Source organism: Bubalus kerabau, chromosome 4 (genome assembly GCF_029407905.1).
Source record: "Bubalus kerabau isolate K-KA32 ecotype Philippines breed swamp buffalo chromosome 4, PCC_UOA_SB_1v2, whole genome shotgun sequence".
Taxonomy (NCBI): domain Eukaryota; kingdom Metazoa; phylum Chordata; class Mammalia; order Artiodactyla; family Bovidae; genus Bubalus; species Bubalus kerabau.
The window spans coordinates 22,154,140-22,168,553 of NC_073627.1; the positions used below are offsets into that span (position 1 = coordinate 22,154,140).

General features: G+C 53.1%; 1 protein-coding gene across 3 annotated transcripts in view; it reads left to right on the forward strand.

The window, feature by feature from the left end:
* The window catches only part of ACLY (ATP citrate lyase), a 44,537-nt gene that overhangs the window by 9,999 nt on the left and 20,124 nt on the right, over positions 1 to 14,414 (forward strand). Inside the window, exons 7-17 of one of the 3 annotated variants that reach the window (XM_055575877.1) lie at positions 168 to 298; positions 1,072 to 1,190; positions 1,967 to 2,103; positions 2,787 to 2,848; positions 4,880 to 4,997; positions 6,994 to 7,148; positions 7,616 to 7,706; positions 8,656 to 8,736; positions 11,904 to 12,045; positions 12,326 to 12,494; positions 14,155 to 14,259. In XM_055575877.1, the coding sequence (XP_055431852.1) occupies positions 168 to 298; positions 1,072 to 1,190; positions 1,967 to 2,103; positions 2,787 to 2,848; positions 4,880 to 4,997; positions 6,994 to 7,148; positions 7,616 to 7,706; positions 8,656 to 8,736; positions 11,904 to 12,045; positions 12,326 to 12,494; positions 14,155 to 14,259 (1,310 nt within the window). The remainder of the gene's footprint in view (positions 1 to 167; positions 299 to 1,071; positions 1,191 to 1,966; positions 2,104 to 2,786; positions 2,849 to 4,879; positions 4,998 to 6,993; positions 7,149 to 7,615; positions 7,707 to 8,655; positions 8,737 to 11,903; positions 12,046 to 12,325; positions 12,495 to 14,154; positions 14,260 to 14,414) is intronic. The other 2 variants (XM_055575878.1, XM_055575879.1) reach the window with 2 other exon arrangements.

Here is a 14,414-nt window from a genome sequence, read left to right on the forward strand (position 1 = left end):
GGGAAAAGCTGTGTCTCCATAAGAACCAATCTGGTTTCTTGTTGAGCTGGAGAGTCGTGAGGCCTGGGGGCCTTCCGGGGGTGGGTGTGGGAAAGCCTGGAGGGGGTTGGAGGTGGACGGTCACCTCTGCTGGGACCCATGTCCGATCGCCTCTTCTTTTCTTAAAGTCGTGACCAAAGATGGCGTCTACGTCCTTGACTTGGCCGCCAAGGTGGATGCCACTGCCGACTACATCTGCAAAGTGAAGTGGGGTGACATAGAGTTCCCACCCCCCTTCGGACGGGAGGCTTACCCAGAGGTAAGGCTGCTGTGGGGAGGAGACTGAGAGTGAGGGGGGCCCGGGCGGGGTGACTAATCTCAGATGAGCATTCCCCCCACCCCCTTGTGAGCTATATATTTGGCAGGAAATGAAGGTCGAGCCATTTAATTTTCTTAAAACCCCAAAGGAGGTGGGGGTGGGAGAGAGCCAAGCCTCTGAATCCTGGCCAGAAATCCTTTTAGACTCCTCTCTCAATCAACCTCCCTGGGCTCGTAACTTGATTTGTTGTTTCTCAGTAATTCTGAGTGGCTCCCCCTGATCCTGTCGTTAGATAGTTGTCTTGGCCACTTGCTGAGAATTTTAATTGCTGCTTCCCACCCCATCCTCTGAGAGGTCCTCACAGCAGGATCGGGCGTGTGTGACAGAACCTAAGCTAGGGGAAGAGTCTGGGCTGGGGGGATGGATGGGGCCTGGCCGGCTGGGGGAGGGTGGCACCTAATGAGTTAGGCAGGGAGATGCTGGGGGTGGGGCCAGGGTAGAAGCAAGGGACTTAGCAGGACTTAAAATCAGAGGGAAAGCAGTTGGAAAGTTTGTTTCCAGGCAGTGACTGGCCATAGATGGTTTTGGTGCTTACAGACAGCATCCCATTTTGTCCCAGGCCCATGAGGCCCCACACAAACCCTTCTTCCTGCCCCGGTGAGAACAACGGAGGCCCTTTTCCTACTGCTCCAGGGGAAAGGGAGGGGGCCTGGGGTCTGCAGCCTGGTGAAGGGGGTGCCCCCAGGGCCCACCTGTTGCTCTCTGGTCCCCAGGAAGCCTACATCGCAGATCTGGACGCCAAAAGTGGGGCAAGCTTGAAGCTGACTTTACTGAATCCCAAGGGGAGAATCTGGACCATGGTGGCCGGAGGGGGTGCCTCTGTCGTGTACAGGTGACCAAAGGGACTGCTGAGGGGCTGACGGTCGGGTCCCCCACGGGCTTCCCACGTGTGGCCTGAATCAGCTTGACCCCCCTCTCTGGTACAGAACAGGAACCCTCAGGGCATTCCGGAAAGGCCTACCCATGTTGTCTCCAAAACTGTCTTCTTTGCTTCAAAATTAAATTTTTAGTTTTGACTCTTACCATGAGTAACAATGTGCTCCATGCGAAGGTGCCGCAGATAAGGGAAGTGAACCAGGCCGTGTCCCCACCCCTCACCCTAGTGTGTCACCACGGTGTGTGTCCTTCCAGCTGTTTTAGCACCTGTGTCAATAGTCACAGGCTTCCCTGGTGGCTCATCGGTAAAGAATCTGCCTGCAATGCAGGAGACTCGTTGATCCCTAGGTCAGGAAAAATCCCGTGGAGAAGAGAACGGATACCTACTCCAGTATTCTTGGTCGGAAAATCCTGTGGACAGAGGAGCCTGGTGGGCTATAGTCCATGAGGTCGCAAAGAGTCGGACACGACTTAGTGCCTAAACAACAGCAATAGTTATATTTTCACACTCCATAGAGATGTCATGTAGGGCTGGCAGGGTGCTCCCCTAGGAGGGTCTGAGGCAGCACAGTTAACCTTCAAGTATGACTGGTGAGGGGCTTGAGGGTCTGAGGGCCGAGAGGTTGCTTCCAGAGGTGGCCTGGTCTCAAGGCTTCAGGGGTTTCTGTGTGGCCTCCCCAGGCACCAGGCTGCTGCCTTTTGCCAGCACTGACTTCCCTATCTCCCTGGCAGTGACACCATCTGCGACCTGGGGGGTGTCAACGAGCTGGCAAACTACGGGGAGTACTCGGGCGCCCCCAGCGAGCAGCAGACCTATGACTACGCCAAGACGATCCTCTCCCTTATGACCCGCGAGAAGCACCCAGATGGTGAGACACACGGGCTCTTCCTTGGTGCGGCCCAGTGTCCTGGGGTGGGAAGAGCTTTGGCTTGGGTGGGAGGCACGAGGTTGTCCCGGTCCTTTGAAACCTGGGGCTCGTCGTTTAACTTCTGGACCGAGGTTGCCCTGACTTTGCAGCAGGTAGTGACAGCACCTGTCATTCCAGGGGCTCCAAGCAGGTGAGGAAGGGGTGGATACATGAAGTCCTATGAGCAGGTGCAAGGGAGGTGGCAGCGGAGGTAGTGGCGGCAGCATGCTTTTGCTGACGGCTATAAATTCAGTTCTTCATGGCCTGCTTACACCTTTATTATTCAGGCTGTGTGCTTCCCAACTTCCCTTTACCACTTGTGCTGTGTTTTGGGACTACAGATACTGATTCCCCTTCCCATGAGCCAGACAGAGAGTCCCACCAGGGTGTCCAGAAACCATGCTAGGTTTCTCGGTGCCAGCTAGGAACGATGCAGAGATTCTGTGGGTTTGGATTGACCACCTGCTCCGTGGCGTAGGTAAGGGAGGGTTGAGCTGATGAAACTAAGTCAGGAGAGACCAGCTTGCTCCCCACCTCTGCACTGGTATCTCCTACCAATTGGGGGACCTCAGTTGGATTTCTGATACGATGCCTAAGTCTCCCTTTCTAACCCTTTTTTGACTTCTCTCTTGCTCCAAATGCAGGCAAGATCCTCATCATCGGAGGCAGCATCGCAAACTTCACCAACGTGGCTGCCACATTCAAGGTAACCAGCTGCAGGGGAACGTGGTTGGTTGGGGGGAAGCAGGGAAGGGAAGTTTCTGTAAGAAGATTTGGGACAGAAGCAGATCCCCATGAGTTACCCAGGCCAGGGTGGGGGTGGTCTTGACCTAGGGATGCAGAAGACTCTGGGATGGATCTCTCTGAAGTTGTATGTCTCTCTGGACAAGCAGCTGACCCTCTCTGAGCCGTGATTCTCCCATCTACAAAGTGGGGAGAAGGTGAATTTCTGCCTTTCCTGTCTCAGTTCTTAAAGAACTGGCTTGATTGACTCCGTTTCCAACCTTCTGTTGTAAGACTGGGTTCTCTGCACCTCCTGGTGTTTTGTCTCCCAGTCATCTGCCCCTTTTCCAAAAGGTTGGCATGACAAAGTATTTGACGCCCTGGGGTGCAGGGCTTCTGCTTATCTAGTCGGAGGCTAGTCATCCTGGGTCTCTGTACATAGGTCAGGGCCGTGGGCACCAGTTTAAAGAAAGTGTGACTGCCAGTAAGAATGAGAGCTCACGTGTCTCCAGACTCCTCCCCTTCAGGGTGGCTGCCTCAGGAGGCCACTTACTATCCCCTACTGTCGGATGCTCAGGGCAGCTGTTCAAAAGAACGTCGGCCATCTGATAGTTCCACATAAACTTGGAGAATAACATGTAGATTGAGACTTCCTTGGCAGTCCAGTGGCTTACGACTACATCCTCCCAAGGCAAGGAGCCCGGGATCGATCCCTGGTTGGAGAACTAGATCCCCCATGCTGCAATAATGAAGATCAAAGATCCCATGTGCCTCAACTAAGACCTGGCAAAGCAAAAAAAAAAAATCAGAAGTATATGTTATTTAAAAAAAGAAGAATGTGTAAATAAATGTCAGTCTTGGAAGTCTGAGCTATCAAGGAGTAGAGGACAAGGCCTTGTCAGTCTTACCTAAAACAGGTCCCTAATTGGACCTGATTCAACAAATAGATCTGACACAGGTGGATCTCGTCAGCTTTGTTTTAACTTCCAAGTAGTCCTGTCATAAAGGCAGCACCAGTGATATGGGCGATTATGTCTGGAGCAGGCACCGTGGGTAGAGCTTTGCCGTGAAACACCACGAATGATGGAATTTAGACTCCATAAGCTTGCCCTCCATCTGCCCAGACAAAACTGGTCCACACCTGTGCATGTGCCCACGTTTCCAAAGTTATGCCCATTGCAACAGCTGTTCCCAAGTCACTTGGAGAAGCTTTTGTAGAACTTTGCCAGTGAAATAGACTTTGTCCTGATAACCCCAGCAGCTCATGCATAGGATCTTGGTGTACAGCTTCCCCCAGAATTACAGTTTTAAGAAAACAACAGCTGTAGATGGGGTGAGAGACCAGCAAAGCCCCACTGGCATCTGAGAACCAGTACTCAATACTGGCAATACTCTGGTCACCTGAGGCAAAGAGCCGACTCATCCCTGATGCTGGGAAAGATTGAGGGCAGGAGGAGAAGGGGGCGGTAGAGGATGAGATGGTAATAGCATCACTGACCCAGTGGACATGAGTGAGCAAATTCCCGGAGATAGTGAAGGACAGCGAAGCTTGGCGTGCTGTAGCTCATGCGATCACAAAGAGTTGGACACGACTTAGTGACTGAACAACAGCAACGTTGGAGGCCCAATACCCTGTGCACTGAGGGGTGTCACCCCGGGTACCCCATGTTCTCACCTCAGCACCATCACCAGTGGTCACCAGTCCTGGGCCTTTGGGTTGGTTGCGGTAGTCCAGTTTACTCATGGAATTCTTGACTGGCGGGGTCTTTCTGTGCTTCATGAGAAGCAGCCCTGGGTTTTTTTATTTTGGGTTGCATAGCACAGCTAATGGAGTCTCAGTTCCCTGACCAGGGACTGAACCTGGGGCCCTGGCAATGAAAGCGCTGAGTCCTAACAACTGGACCACCAGGAAACTCCCCGCAGCCCTGGGACATTTGTTTCCCATGGTTGTAAGTGCTTGCTTTCTTGCTGCCTTCTTTCTAAGCACTTGAGTGTTGTCCCTTGGTCCTTCCAGGGCATCGTGAGAGCAATTCGAGATTACCAGGGTCCCCTGAAGGAGCACGAGGTCACGATCTTTGTCCGAAGAGGTGGCCCCAACTATCAGGAGGGCTTACGGGTCATGGGAGAAGTCGGTAAGATGGGGGGATGTTTTCTGTCCCTCCCACCCTGAGCGTCTTGCTTCCTCGGGATTTCCTGAGCAAGTCAGTCTTCTAATGTCTCCATGCTCCTCCCACCACCCACCTCACTCCCCGGAGCTACAGCCGGCTTCCGCTGCATTTCTATGCCCTCTAACACACGGCACCTGACCGAAACCTAAGTTCAGGATGGGCAGGAAAGCAGTTATTCAGCTGTTCACTCAACAATTGCCTGTGCCTGCTCCACGCCCGGTGCTGTGCCGAGGGCTGGGGTCACGGCCACACGCGACAGCTGACAGGCAGCAGGCCCTCATGCTGTCGAGGTCAGTGGCTGCAGCCTCAGGCACGAGGCAGGACCACTTGGGGAAGGGGTGGCCTCTGTGGGAGGGGACAGGGCCGTTTTAAATGAGGCAGTCAGACCGCTTGGCCAAAAAGGTGGCATTTGAGCAGAAATCTGAGGAGGAGAGGGAGCAGTTGGTGGTGGCTGTCTGCAGATGAAAGGGCAGGTCCCGAGGCCTTGAGGTGGGACCAACTGAGGGGCCTGGGGTGGAGGTTGGAGGCAGAGAGGCCGAGGGAGAAGCGTGCAGGGCTAGTACAGGTCCCATGGGCGCTTGGCTGTGACCCTGGCAGCTGCTGGAAGACTTGAGCAGAGGTGCAGCACCATTTGACTTGGGGTTGAGGGCTAGTTAGGCTGCCAGGTGGAGATAAGGCCTCCAGGGCAGCCAGCTTGAAGCAAGGAGACCACCCAGGAGGCTGCGGCAGGTCCAGGACAGAGCGGTGGCCCAGACTGAGGGGTGAGGGGAGGGAGACGGGTCAGTGTCCAGGCCTGGATGGAGGTGGGGGTCCAGTAGTTGGTAGAACAGGAAGGAGTTGCCCCCTCTCTGAGCTGAGGGAAGCGAGGGCGTGGGTCCATTTTGGTTTCCTTTCTTCCTTCTCCATTTTGGGTGCCTCCTGCAGGCTCCAGAGACCTCAGACTCAGGGCTTTCAAGAACTGGGGTACCACGTCTCATCAGTGAGGACTAAGATTAGGTCTCTCTGAACTGACCTGATCGAACCAGCGGGCTTTGGTCTTGAGTGAAGCGCAGCCCTGGTGCCAAGAGCAGTTTTGTGAGGGGTGGGGGGTGGGGGTGGGGATGAGGGGTGGGGGGTGGGGGTGGGGATGAGGGGTGGGGTGGGGGTAGGGGTGAGGGGTGGGGAGGGGGATAGGGCGGGGGTTGGGGGGCAGGTGACAAGACAAAGGGGAGGAGATGTGAGCCGCTCCTGCTCAGTGAGTGGGCCCTCTGACTGAGAGACTGGACCTTTCCGCCTTCCCGTTTTCCCAAATCTGGGATCCATGGCAAATATTACAGCCACCTGGATCACTTGCAGTGGTCTCAAGTCCTAATTCTCACCTAAAACTGAAGACCTGCTCTGGGCTCACAGCTTAGTGAATGCTACCCAGTCACTCCTGGGGCCTTAAACTCTGGGGACATTAAGACAAGTAAACAGCGGCTGGAACATGATGCTGTCTACCAGGAATCTCCAGGCAGGGCGGCGTGGAGGGGAACGGCTGTCAGGTCAGGGAGGGCCTTTCTCAGAAGGTGACCCTTCAGCTGAGCTGAGTGACAGCCAGCTGACAGCTCCGTGCGGAGGAAGGAGCAGGGCAGAGCCCTGGGGAGAGGAGAGGAGCCCAGGTGTTCAGAACAGAGGCCGGGCCTGGAGGGCTGTGGTGCGGTGGCCATAGGCGACAGGGGTGGAGGAGGAGGGCAGGCTCTCACGATGCTGTGGTCATTGGAGGGTGTCCATAAAGCCGTTTCATGCTCTTGCTGGCAGGTAGTCTTTACAGAGATTTGTTTACTGGTGAAGAAAATGACCACCAACTTGTCCTGGGATAATTGGGCTTGCACAGAAAGTGCCAGACATGGCCAGGGCTCAGAAGGGTCCTTGGCAGAGTCCTGCGGCCACGGGCACTTCTTAGGAGACTCAAGTGATGAATGCTTTTCCTTCCTCACAGGGAAGACCACTGGGATCCCCATTCATGTCTTCGGCACCGAGACTCACATGACGGCCATCGTGGGCATGGCCCTGGGCCATCGGCCCATCCCCAATCAGCCGCCCACAGCGGCCCACACCGCAAACTTCCTCCTCAACGCCAGCGGGAGTACTTCAGTAGGTTCCAGTCTTCCTCTGCTGCAAAGCCCGCAGAGTCATCTTTGTCGCCCCTCATACCCCATCCCATCCAGGGCCCAGTCCCCACCTTTTGGGGACCTTGGGGAGGTACAGGGAGAAGGCTGTAATGTGGTTAGTTTCTGTGTCTCTGCTGGTTTTTTTCCTGTCCTAGTCAAGGTGGTGGTGTGGAAAGATAGGGGATTTTTAAATCAGACCCGAGTTCAAATCCTGCAGAGGGAGAGATCCCGGCAGTTATCACCAAGAACCTCAGTTTGCTTGTCTGTAGCTTGGGGACATTACTGATTCCTATCTCAGAGGGTTATTAGCATAGTACTTTTGAAAGCATCTTGTGGAGAACAGAGCTGTGTGTAGTTCTTATTACCTGAGTTCTCTGGGGCCTTAAGGACCATTGGCTTTTTCCCCAGGTATTCTCTGTGACCCTTACTTTCTCCCCCTTGTACCCCCAGACTCCAGCCCCCAGCAGGACGGCATCTTTTTCTGAGTCCAGAACTGATGAGGTGGCCCCTGCCAAGAAGGCCAAGCCTGCCATGCCCCAAGGTAACTCCCAACGTGGTTTTAGAACCCTCTGTTCCTTCCTGAGACCCCGCTGGGCCAGCAGAGGTGGACGGAAGCAGTTTGGGCTTCGCTGTGGGCATGGCACATGGGATGGGAATGGGACATGGAGATGCGGTGGCCGGAGCCTTCTCTGCAAATGGGGTCACTCCATTCCTCAGTTGTCTTCTCTGCCTCCTCCCACGGGGTGTGTGATCTGGGCTGGTGGGCTGCGGAGGAGACGGAGTTACAGGAGTACCAGGTCGGGGGAAGGTCCCTCAGGCCCTCCCCCTGAGCAGACAGCAGGAGCCCAAAGCTCAGGATGGCAGAAGACTCTTGTGGCTGCCCCCACCATCCTGGGTCTCACCTTCCTGGGAGCGTACCGCAGGGGCACACGTTGTCTGCCCTCCCATCTGGCTTGCCCGCTCGTCTCTCCCTCCTCTGATTCATCAGAGACCTGATCCCTGCCAGCCAGCCCTTGCCACCAGGACTAGGCAGCCCATGTCAGTTACCCTGGGTCTCTTCCTGGGATGGACAGAGTGTGCTTGAGGCGTTTTGTGGAATAGTGGCACTGGCTCCGGGCTCTCAGAATTGGAAGTCCTCAAAACGGCTGCTTTGTCCCCAGCACAGTGTCAGGTCCATCTTCTCAGCCTCATCATCTCATTGATGTCCCCTGCTTCCCGGGGACAAAACAGGATTAGGAGGGCGGGCCTGGGCCAGCTGTCCATCCAGAGACCCTGGGCCTTTGGTGTCCAATGCACCCTCTGAGGCTCGGTGCTTTCGCTCCTCTCTCTACGCCCTGGCCCTCCGCCCCTTCTTGGCTCCACTCTGCTGATCGGGGCCCTCCTGTTGGCCGGGCCCCTGTCTGTTGTGAACAGACGAGAGATGGTGAGGGTGGCAGCCTGTCGAGGCTCGTCCACCAACCCTTTCCTGTTCCCACCCTCTCCCTCCAAAGCCTCCAGCCATCAACGGGTCACTCAGTCGCCTTGGTCATTTTCTTTGACAGATTCAGTCCCAAGTCCAAGACCCCTGCAAGGTAGGATGCCCCCAGCTCCGCGTGTGGCTTTCTAGTGGGTTACAGTCTTTTACTCTGTGCTTCTGTCTCCCCGTCCCTGGTGGGTTGCAGTGTTGTCTGGTATCTTTTCTGTCCCTGCCTCGGTGTAGCCTGCCCCAAGTCCTGGTCTTTGCCCCCTCCCTTCCCACCCCTGCTTTATTTCACGTCCCTGCTTTCCTTGCCATGGGGGTTGTCACCAGCTCATACGTGGGGGGGAGTGGACAGTGCAGGAGGAGCAGGAGCCAGGCCCACGGCCTCAGAGAGGGGAGTGGAGCCCAGGAGGAAGCCATGGAAACTGAAGGGGGCTTGGCAGAGCCAGCAGGCCAGGAGGGGAGCCGCTGACCACCTGATTCTCTGCATCCCGTGACGGCTTCATTTTCTTTTCCCACCTCAGTCTCACCACTGCTGACTGCATCCCAGAACTCCCAGCACCTGGGACAAGTTCAGATTTCTCTGGGGTTTGGGAGGAAGACAGGATGGAGGAGAGAGAGAGACCCAGAAGGGTGCACATGCACAGTCAATCTGGACTGGGCTTTGTGTGTGTGTAAGGTCACTGTTTAGCAGGGATAGGATCTGTGTGTGCTCACGCTAGCGTGCACATGTGACTAGGTTCACTGAGGTGGATAGATGCGTCAGTTCGAAGTGTCAGGTCTTCCATTTAACTTTTTGATATTCACAGCTGTGGAAAATCCAGGGCATGGTAGTCTCTTAAGGATGACCTGTGACTCCTTGCTAAGAGGAGGAAAGGGGTAACTAGGTGAGGTCAAGTAGCCCTTCCTCCCAGCCTCTGGCAACATTCGTTGTTTACATAGAAAACCAGACCTGAGGCTGAGCCCTGAATAGACTCTCAATGAGAGCTCTTGGCCGGGATGGGGGTGGGGGTGGAGGGAGAAATGGGTTTGGTCTTACTGTCAGTCCTGAGCTATGTGGGAAAGGAGGGCAGGAAGTGGGGGCAGATTGGCCCAGGACAGTGGAGTTAGTGGAGGAGCCTCGTGGAGGCTTAGCCCCAAAGCACAGGTTCTCTCTGGGGCCTCTGTGCTTCTAGCAGGCTGAGGGTCGCCACCTTCAGCTTGTCTTCTCTGTGTGCTGAGCACTCCAGTTCTGCCCTTTTCAAGCTAGGAGTGCCTGTGGGTTGGTACAGATTCCAGACCTTGTCCTGGGATCCCCGGGAATGGGGAGCTGGGTGGGGCAGTGCTGGCTTATGTCCCTGCTCACTTGCGCGGTTGAGCTGCATCTCAAGGTCGTGTTTGTGTAACCCTGACTTTGATGCTAGATGACCTACAGTTTCCGTCATTTGGCATCTCTGGGCTTCAGTTTGCAGGAATTGGAAAGTGAGGGAACTGGACGAGGTGGCCTCACTTGTTCTGTGATCTCATGTCTCACTGAACCCAGCTGGATCCAGGGCACCGTAAATCCTGGGTGTTGGCACCATTAGGAGCCTTCTGTCATGAGAAGCCTACGGCTGTGATGGAAGAGGCTAGCCTGCATGGGGATGTGAATCCTCCATGCCTGGGGAAAGTGATCTCTAAATTTCATTAAAAAAGAAAAAGTTCTTCAGCTGTATCAGGTCCCAGTTGTGGCACCTGGGATCTTCCTTGTGACAGGCGGTATCTTTTGTCGTGGCGCGTGGGCTCTGGTGTGGCGTTCGGGCTTATTGCTCCTCTGCATGTAGGATCTTAGTTCTCTGACCAGGGATCAAACCTGTGCTCCCTGCATTGCAAGGCGGATTCTTAACCACTGAACCACTAGGGAAGCTTCATCTTAATTTAATCAGACCTTGAACTTGGTTAGCCAAGCCAGTGATAGTACAGCAGGTTAATTAATACTAAATGCCCCTGAGCTTTCTGCATTATGTTTCTTGAAGGAGAGCTGAGAACCTCCCCTGAGGGCTACTTTCCTCCAGCTGAGAGCTGGAGGGTCAGTTGACCCGCCTGCTCTAGGTGACTGCCAGCTCCCAATCCCCTCTGCCCTTTCCTACCCTCTGGTGACCCCTCTAGGAGCAGGAAAGAGTCACCTGGGAGGAGGCTATGGGGAGAAGGTCAGGTGGAAGGTTGATGAGATAAGCCTACAACAAACCTCTTTCTTGCGCCTACACTGACCTAGAATCAAGAGGTTTAAATCCTGACATGAGCTGTCTTATGTCCAGGTTCACAGGTGGTAAGGATTGTTGGGGATCTGTATGAAGTCTTATAGTGAACAACAAGGTCCTGCCGTATAGCACAGGGAACTATATTCAGTATCCTGTGAGATATATATGTACTTGTGTGTGTGTGTGTGTGTATATATATATATATTTGTGTCACTTTGCTATACAGCAGAAATTAATACAACATTGTAAATCAGCTATGCTTCAATTAAAAAATAAAAAGTCTGCAGGACTTCTCTGATGGTTCTGTGGTTAAGACTCCATGCTTCCACTGCAGGGAGCACAGATTCAATACCTGGACAAGGAACTAAGATCCTTCATGCTGAGCAGCATGGCCGCGCCTCCCGCCACCCCCATCTCCCTTGCCCCCACACCAAAGTTAGAAAAAAATATGTCTTTCAGTCACTCTGATTGGGAGAACTTAACTTTTTTTTTTTCAGATGACTTTAAAAATAATTGATCAGGACTTCCCTGATGGTCCAGTGGTTAAGAATCTGCCTGCCAGTGCAGGGGATCCCTGGGCCAAGAACTAAGATTCTACAGCTAAGCCCACGCATGGCAACTGCTGAACCTGTGCCCTAGAGCCTGTGCGCCACGACAAGGGAAACTATCACAATGAAAAGCCCATGCACCACAACCAAGAGTAGCTCCCACAACTAGAGAAAGCCTGCACTCAGCAATGAAGACCTAGCGCAGCCAAAAAAAAAATTGATCAAGCCCTTATTTGCATACATAAACCTTTCCTGTAGGAATTCTGCTGTCTATTCACTGTTGAGCTCTTTGCCAGCCAGGCAGGACCTCTCTGCTCTTTTCTCACTCTCTGCTACCTCTTTGCAGAACAAATCCAGGTGCATCGTTCCCCAGTTTGTCCGAGTTCCATCCTCTTGCCTTCCTTTGCAGTTTTGATGAGTCACTCTCCCTGGACCTGGGGCGAGGAGGGGTCTGGCAGGTAGCCCCTAGGGGTGTGTGTACTGGGTGCACTCTCTGTGTCTCTGCCCACCAGGAAAGAGCGCCACCCTCTTCAGCCGCCACACCAAGGCCATCGTGTGGGGCATGCAGACCCGGGCTGTGCAGGGCATGCTGGACTTTGACTACGTCTGCTCCCGCGACGAGCCCTCGGTGGCTGCCATGGTCTACCCGTTCACGTGAGTCACTCCACAGGGAGGCTGGATGCAACCACCAAGTGGAGGTCCTCATCGCATTTCCTCTGACAGCAACACAGCTGGGGGGCCTTGGCTTATCCCGCCTTGCTGGGGAGGTTTCTGCCCATCTCAGATGGGGGCGGTTGATGTTTCTGGGGGATCTCTTTCCCATAAACTAAACTCTTTGAAGACGGCGACCCTGCCTTTTTACCCTCTGGGTGAAGCCCCTCCTGAGCCCCTGCAGGTTGACCATGTCCTTAGCCCTCCTCTGCCTTTCTCACAGTGGGGACCACAAACAGAAGTTTTACTGGGGTCACAAGGAGATCCTGATCCCCGTCTTCAAGAACATGGCTGATGCCATGAAGAAGCACCCAGAGGTAGACGTGCTAATCAACTTTGCCTCCCTGCGCTCAGCCTACGACAGCACCATGGAGACCATGAATTACGCTCAGGTAGCTCACTGTGCCCTGGGGGTGGGAGGCTGGGCGAGTCCTGAATGGTGTCCACTGGGGACAAAGGCCTTGGGACTCGGGACTGGCCAGCGATTTGGGTGAAAGTGGTGGGAGACTTGATCTTCAGGAGGCAACATGGTCACTGAGGGTAGGCGGGCTGCTCACCTGGGCTGGCAGAGTCCAGGATCATCCGTACCCACCAGCTGCTCTCCGTGCTGAGACTGGTTTTGAAAACAGGATCAAAAGCATTATTTTTATTGTAAGATTGTTACACATTTGTTGTCGAAAAAAATGCCGAGAAGTAAGAAGAGGAAAAATACCTCAAGATTAATTTCCCAGAAACACGGTTGCTGACTCTGTGTACATCCTTATCCATACCTTTTTCTGGATTTGAACAAATGGAATAACATATCTGTTTTATAATCCATCTCTGTCAGTGATGCTTTCCACATCAATATTTACCATTTTTGCTTTTTCAAGTCTCATGATGAGCATATATCCTTCATTGCTTCCCCACGTAAATGTCTAGAAGTCACACTGCTGCACCAGAATGTGCAGCTTTGAAAGCCTTTGATCCATCCTGCTTGCCAACACTGTTGATGTTCAGTTGCTAAGTCGTGTCCGACTGTTGGTGACTCCATGGACTACAGCATGCCAGGCCTCCCTGGCCAACGCTGAATGCTTGGATAAGAACATATATACATGACAGAATGATAGGCATGCTTGCATATTTTTGATTATTAACTAAAATGAGCTTTTGAAAATATGTGTTGGCCATTTGAATTATGTGATATGGCCTCCCTTTTTTTTCTATTGAGGTGTTTATCTTTTTTGTTATTGATTTGTAAGAGCTCTTACAGATTAAGATAGTCATTTTTCTGTTCAAAATTATTGTCTGATACAGAACTGACTTATTTCAGGTTATGACTAGAAAACATAAACTTGTTTTGATATCTAGGTGAAGCGAAAAAAAAAACACACAAAACATTCCCGTTAAAAATGAGCAGCTTTTCTAGTCTGGAGTACAGATTAGTGAACTACAGGCCCAAGGGCCAAACCCAGCCCCCTGCCTGTTGTTGTAAATAAAGTTTTATTGAAATACAGACAAGTTCATTGATTTACACATTGTCCATGGCAGCTTTTATGCTTCAAAGGCAAAATGTACTAGTTACCCCCAGAGACCATATGACCAACAAACCCTCAAACACTGTCTTACCCTTTATAGAAAAGGTTTGTGTGGGATCTTTCTTACTCAATCCCACCTGCTCTGGCTTTTCCCTTAGCCTACTCTCTGGTCCAGGTGTGGAAACAGCTTGTTTCTATCATGTGGATTATTCCTATAGCTGGTTTATAATCAGGCACCTGGACAGATGGGGCTGAGTCATGTCAGTTTTTGGATGGGCGAGGATATAACAGCTTTGACTACAGCAAGGTTTCTGGAACCTTTGCTTCTGCCTGGTTACGGACTCACTGTAATGGTGACCAATGGAGAGCAGTTTCAGGCATCTCTCTTTTGCGGGAGGGTGACCAGAGGCTGGTGGGAAGAAGGAGGTGCATATTGTCATGTTTACTCCTGGGAGAGGTCTGGGAGGTGGGTTCAGGAAAGGTTGCCGCCTCATTGTCTCACGTGGTGAAACGATAACTGTCCCCTGTGCTCTAGATCCGGACCATCGCCATCATAGCCGAAGGCATCCCTGAGGCGCTCACGAGGAAGCTGATCAAGAAGGCAGAGCAGAAGGGAGTGACCATCATTGGACCTGCCACCGTGAGTGTCCCTTCTGCTTCCAGGCTCTCAGAAAGCTCATCGTTGACTCTTCTGTCTCCTGTCTAGTTTGAAAAGATTGAGAGTACCTGCTGAAAGTCAGTCTGTCCATTGCCAGTTTTTGCTTGCTTGTTCTGACTGCTCCTGCAGCCTGCGAG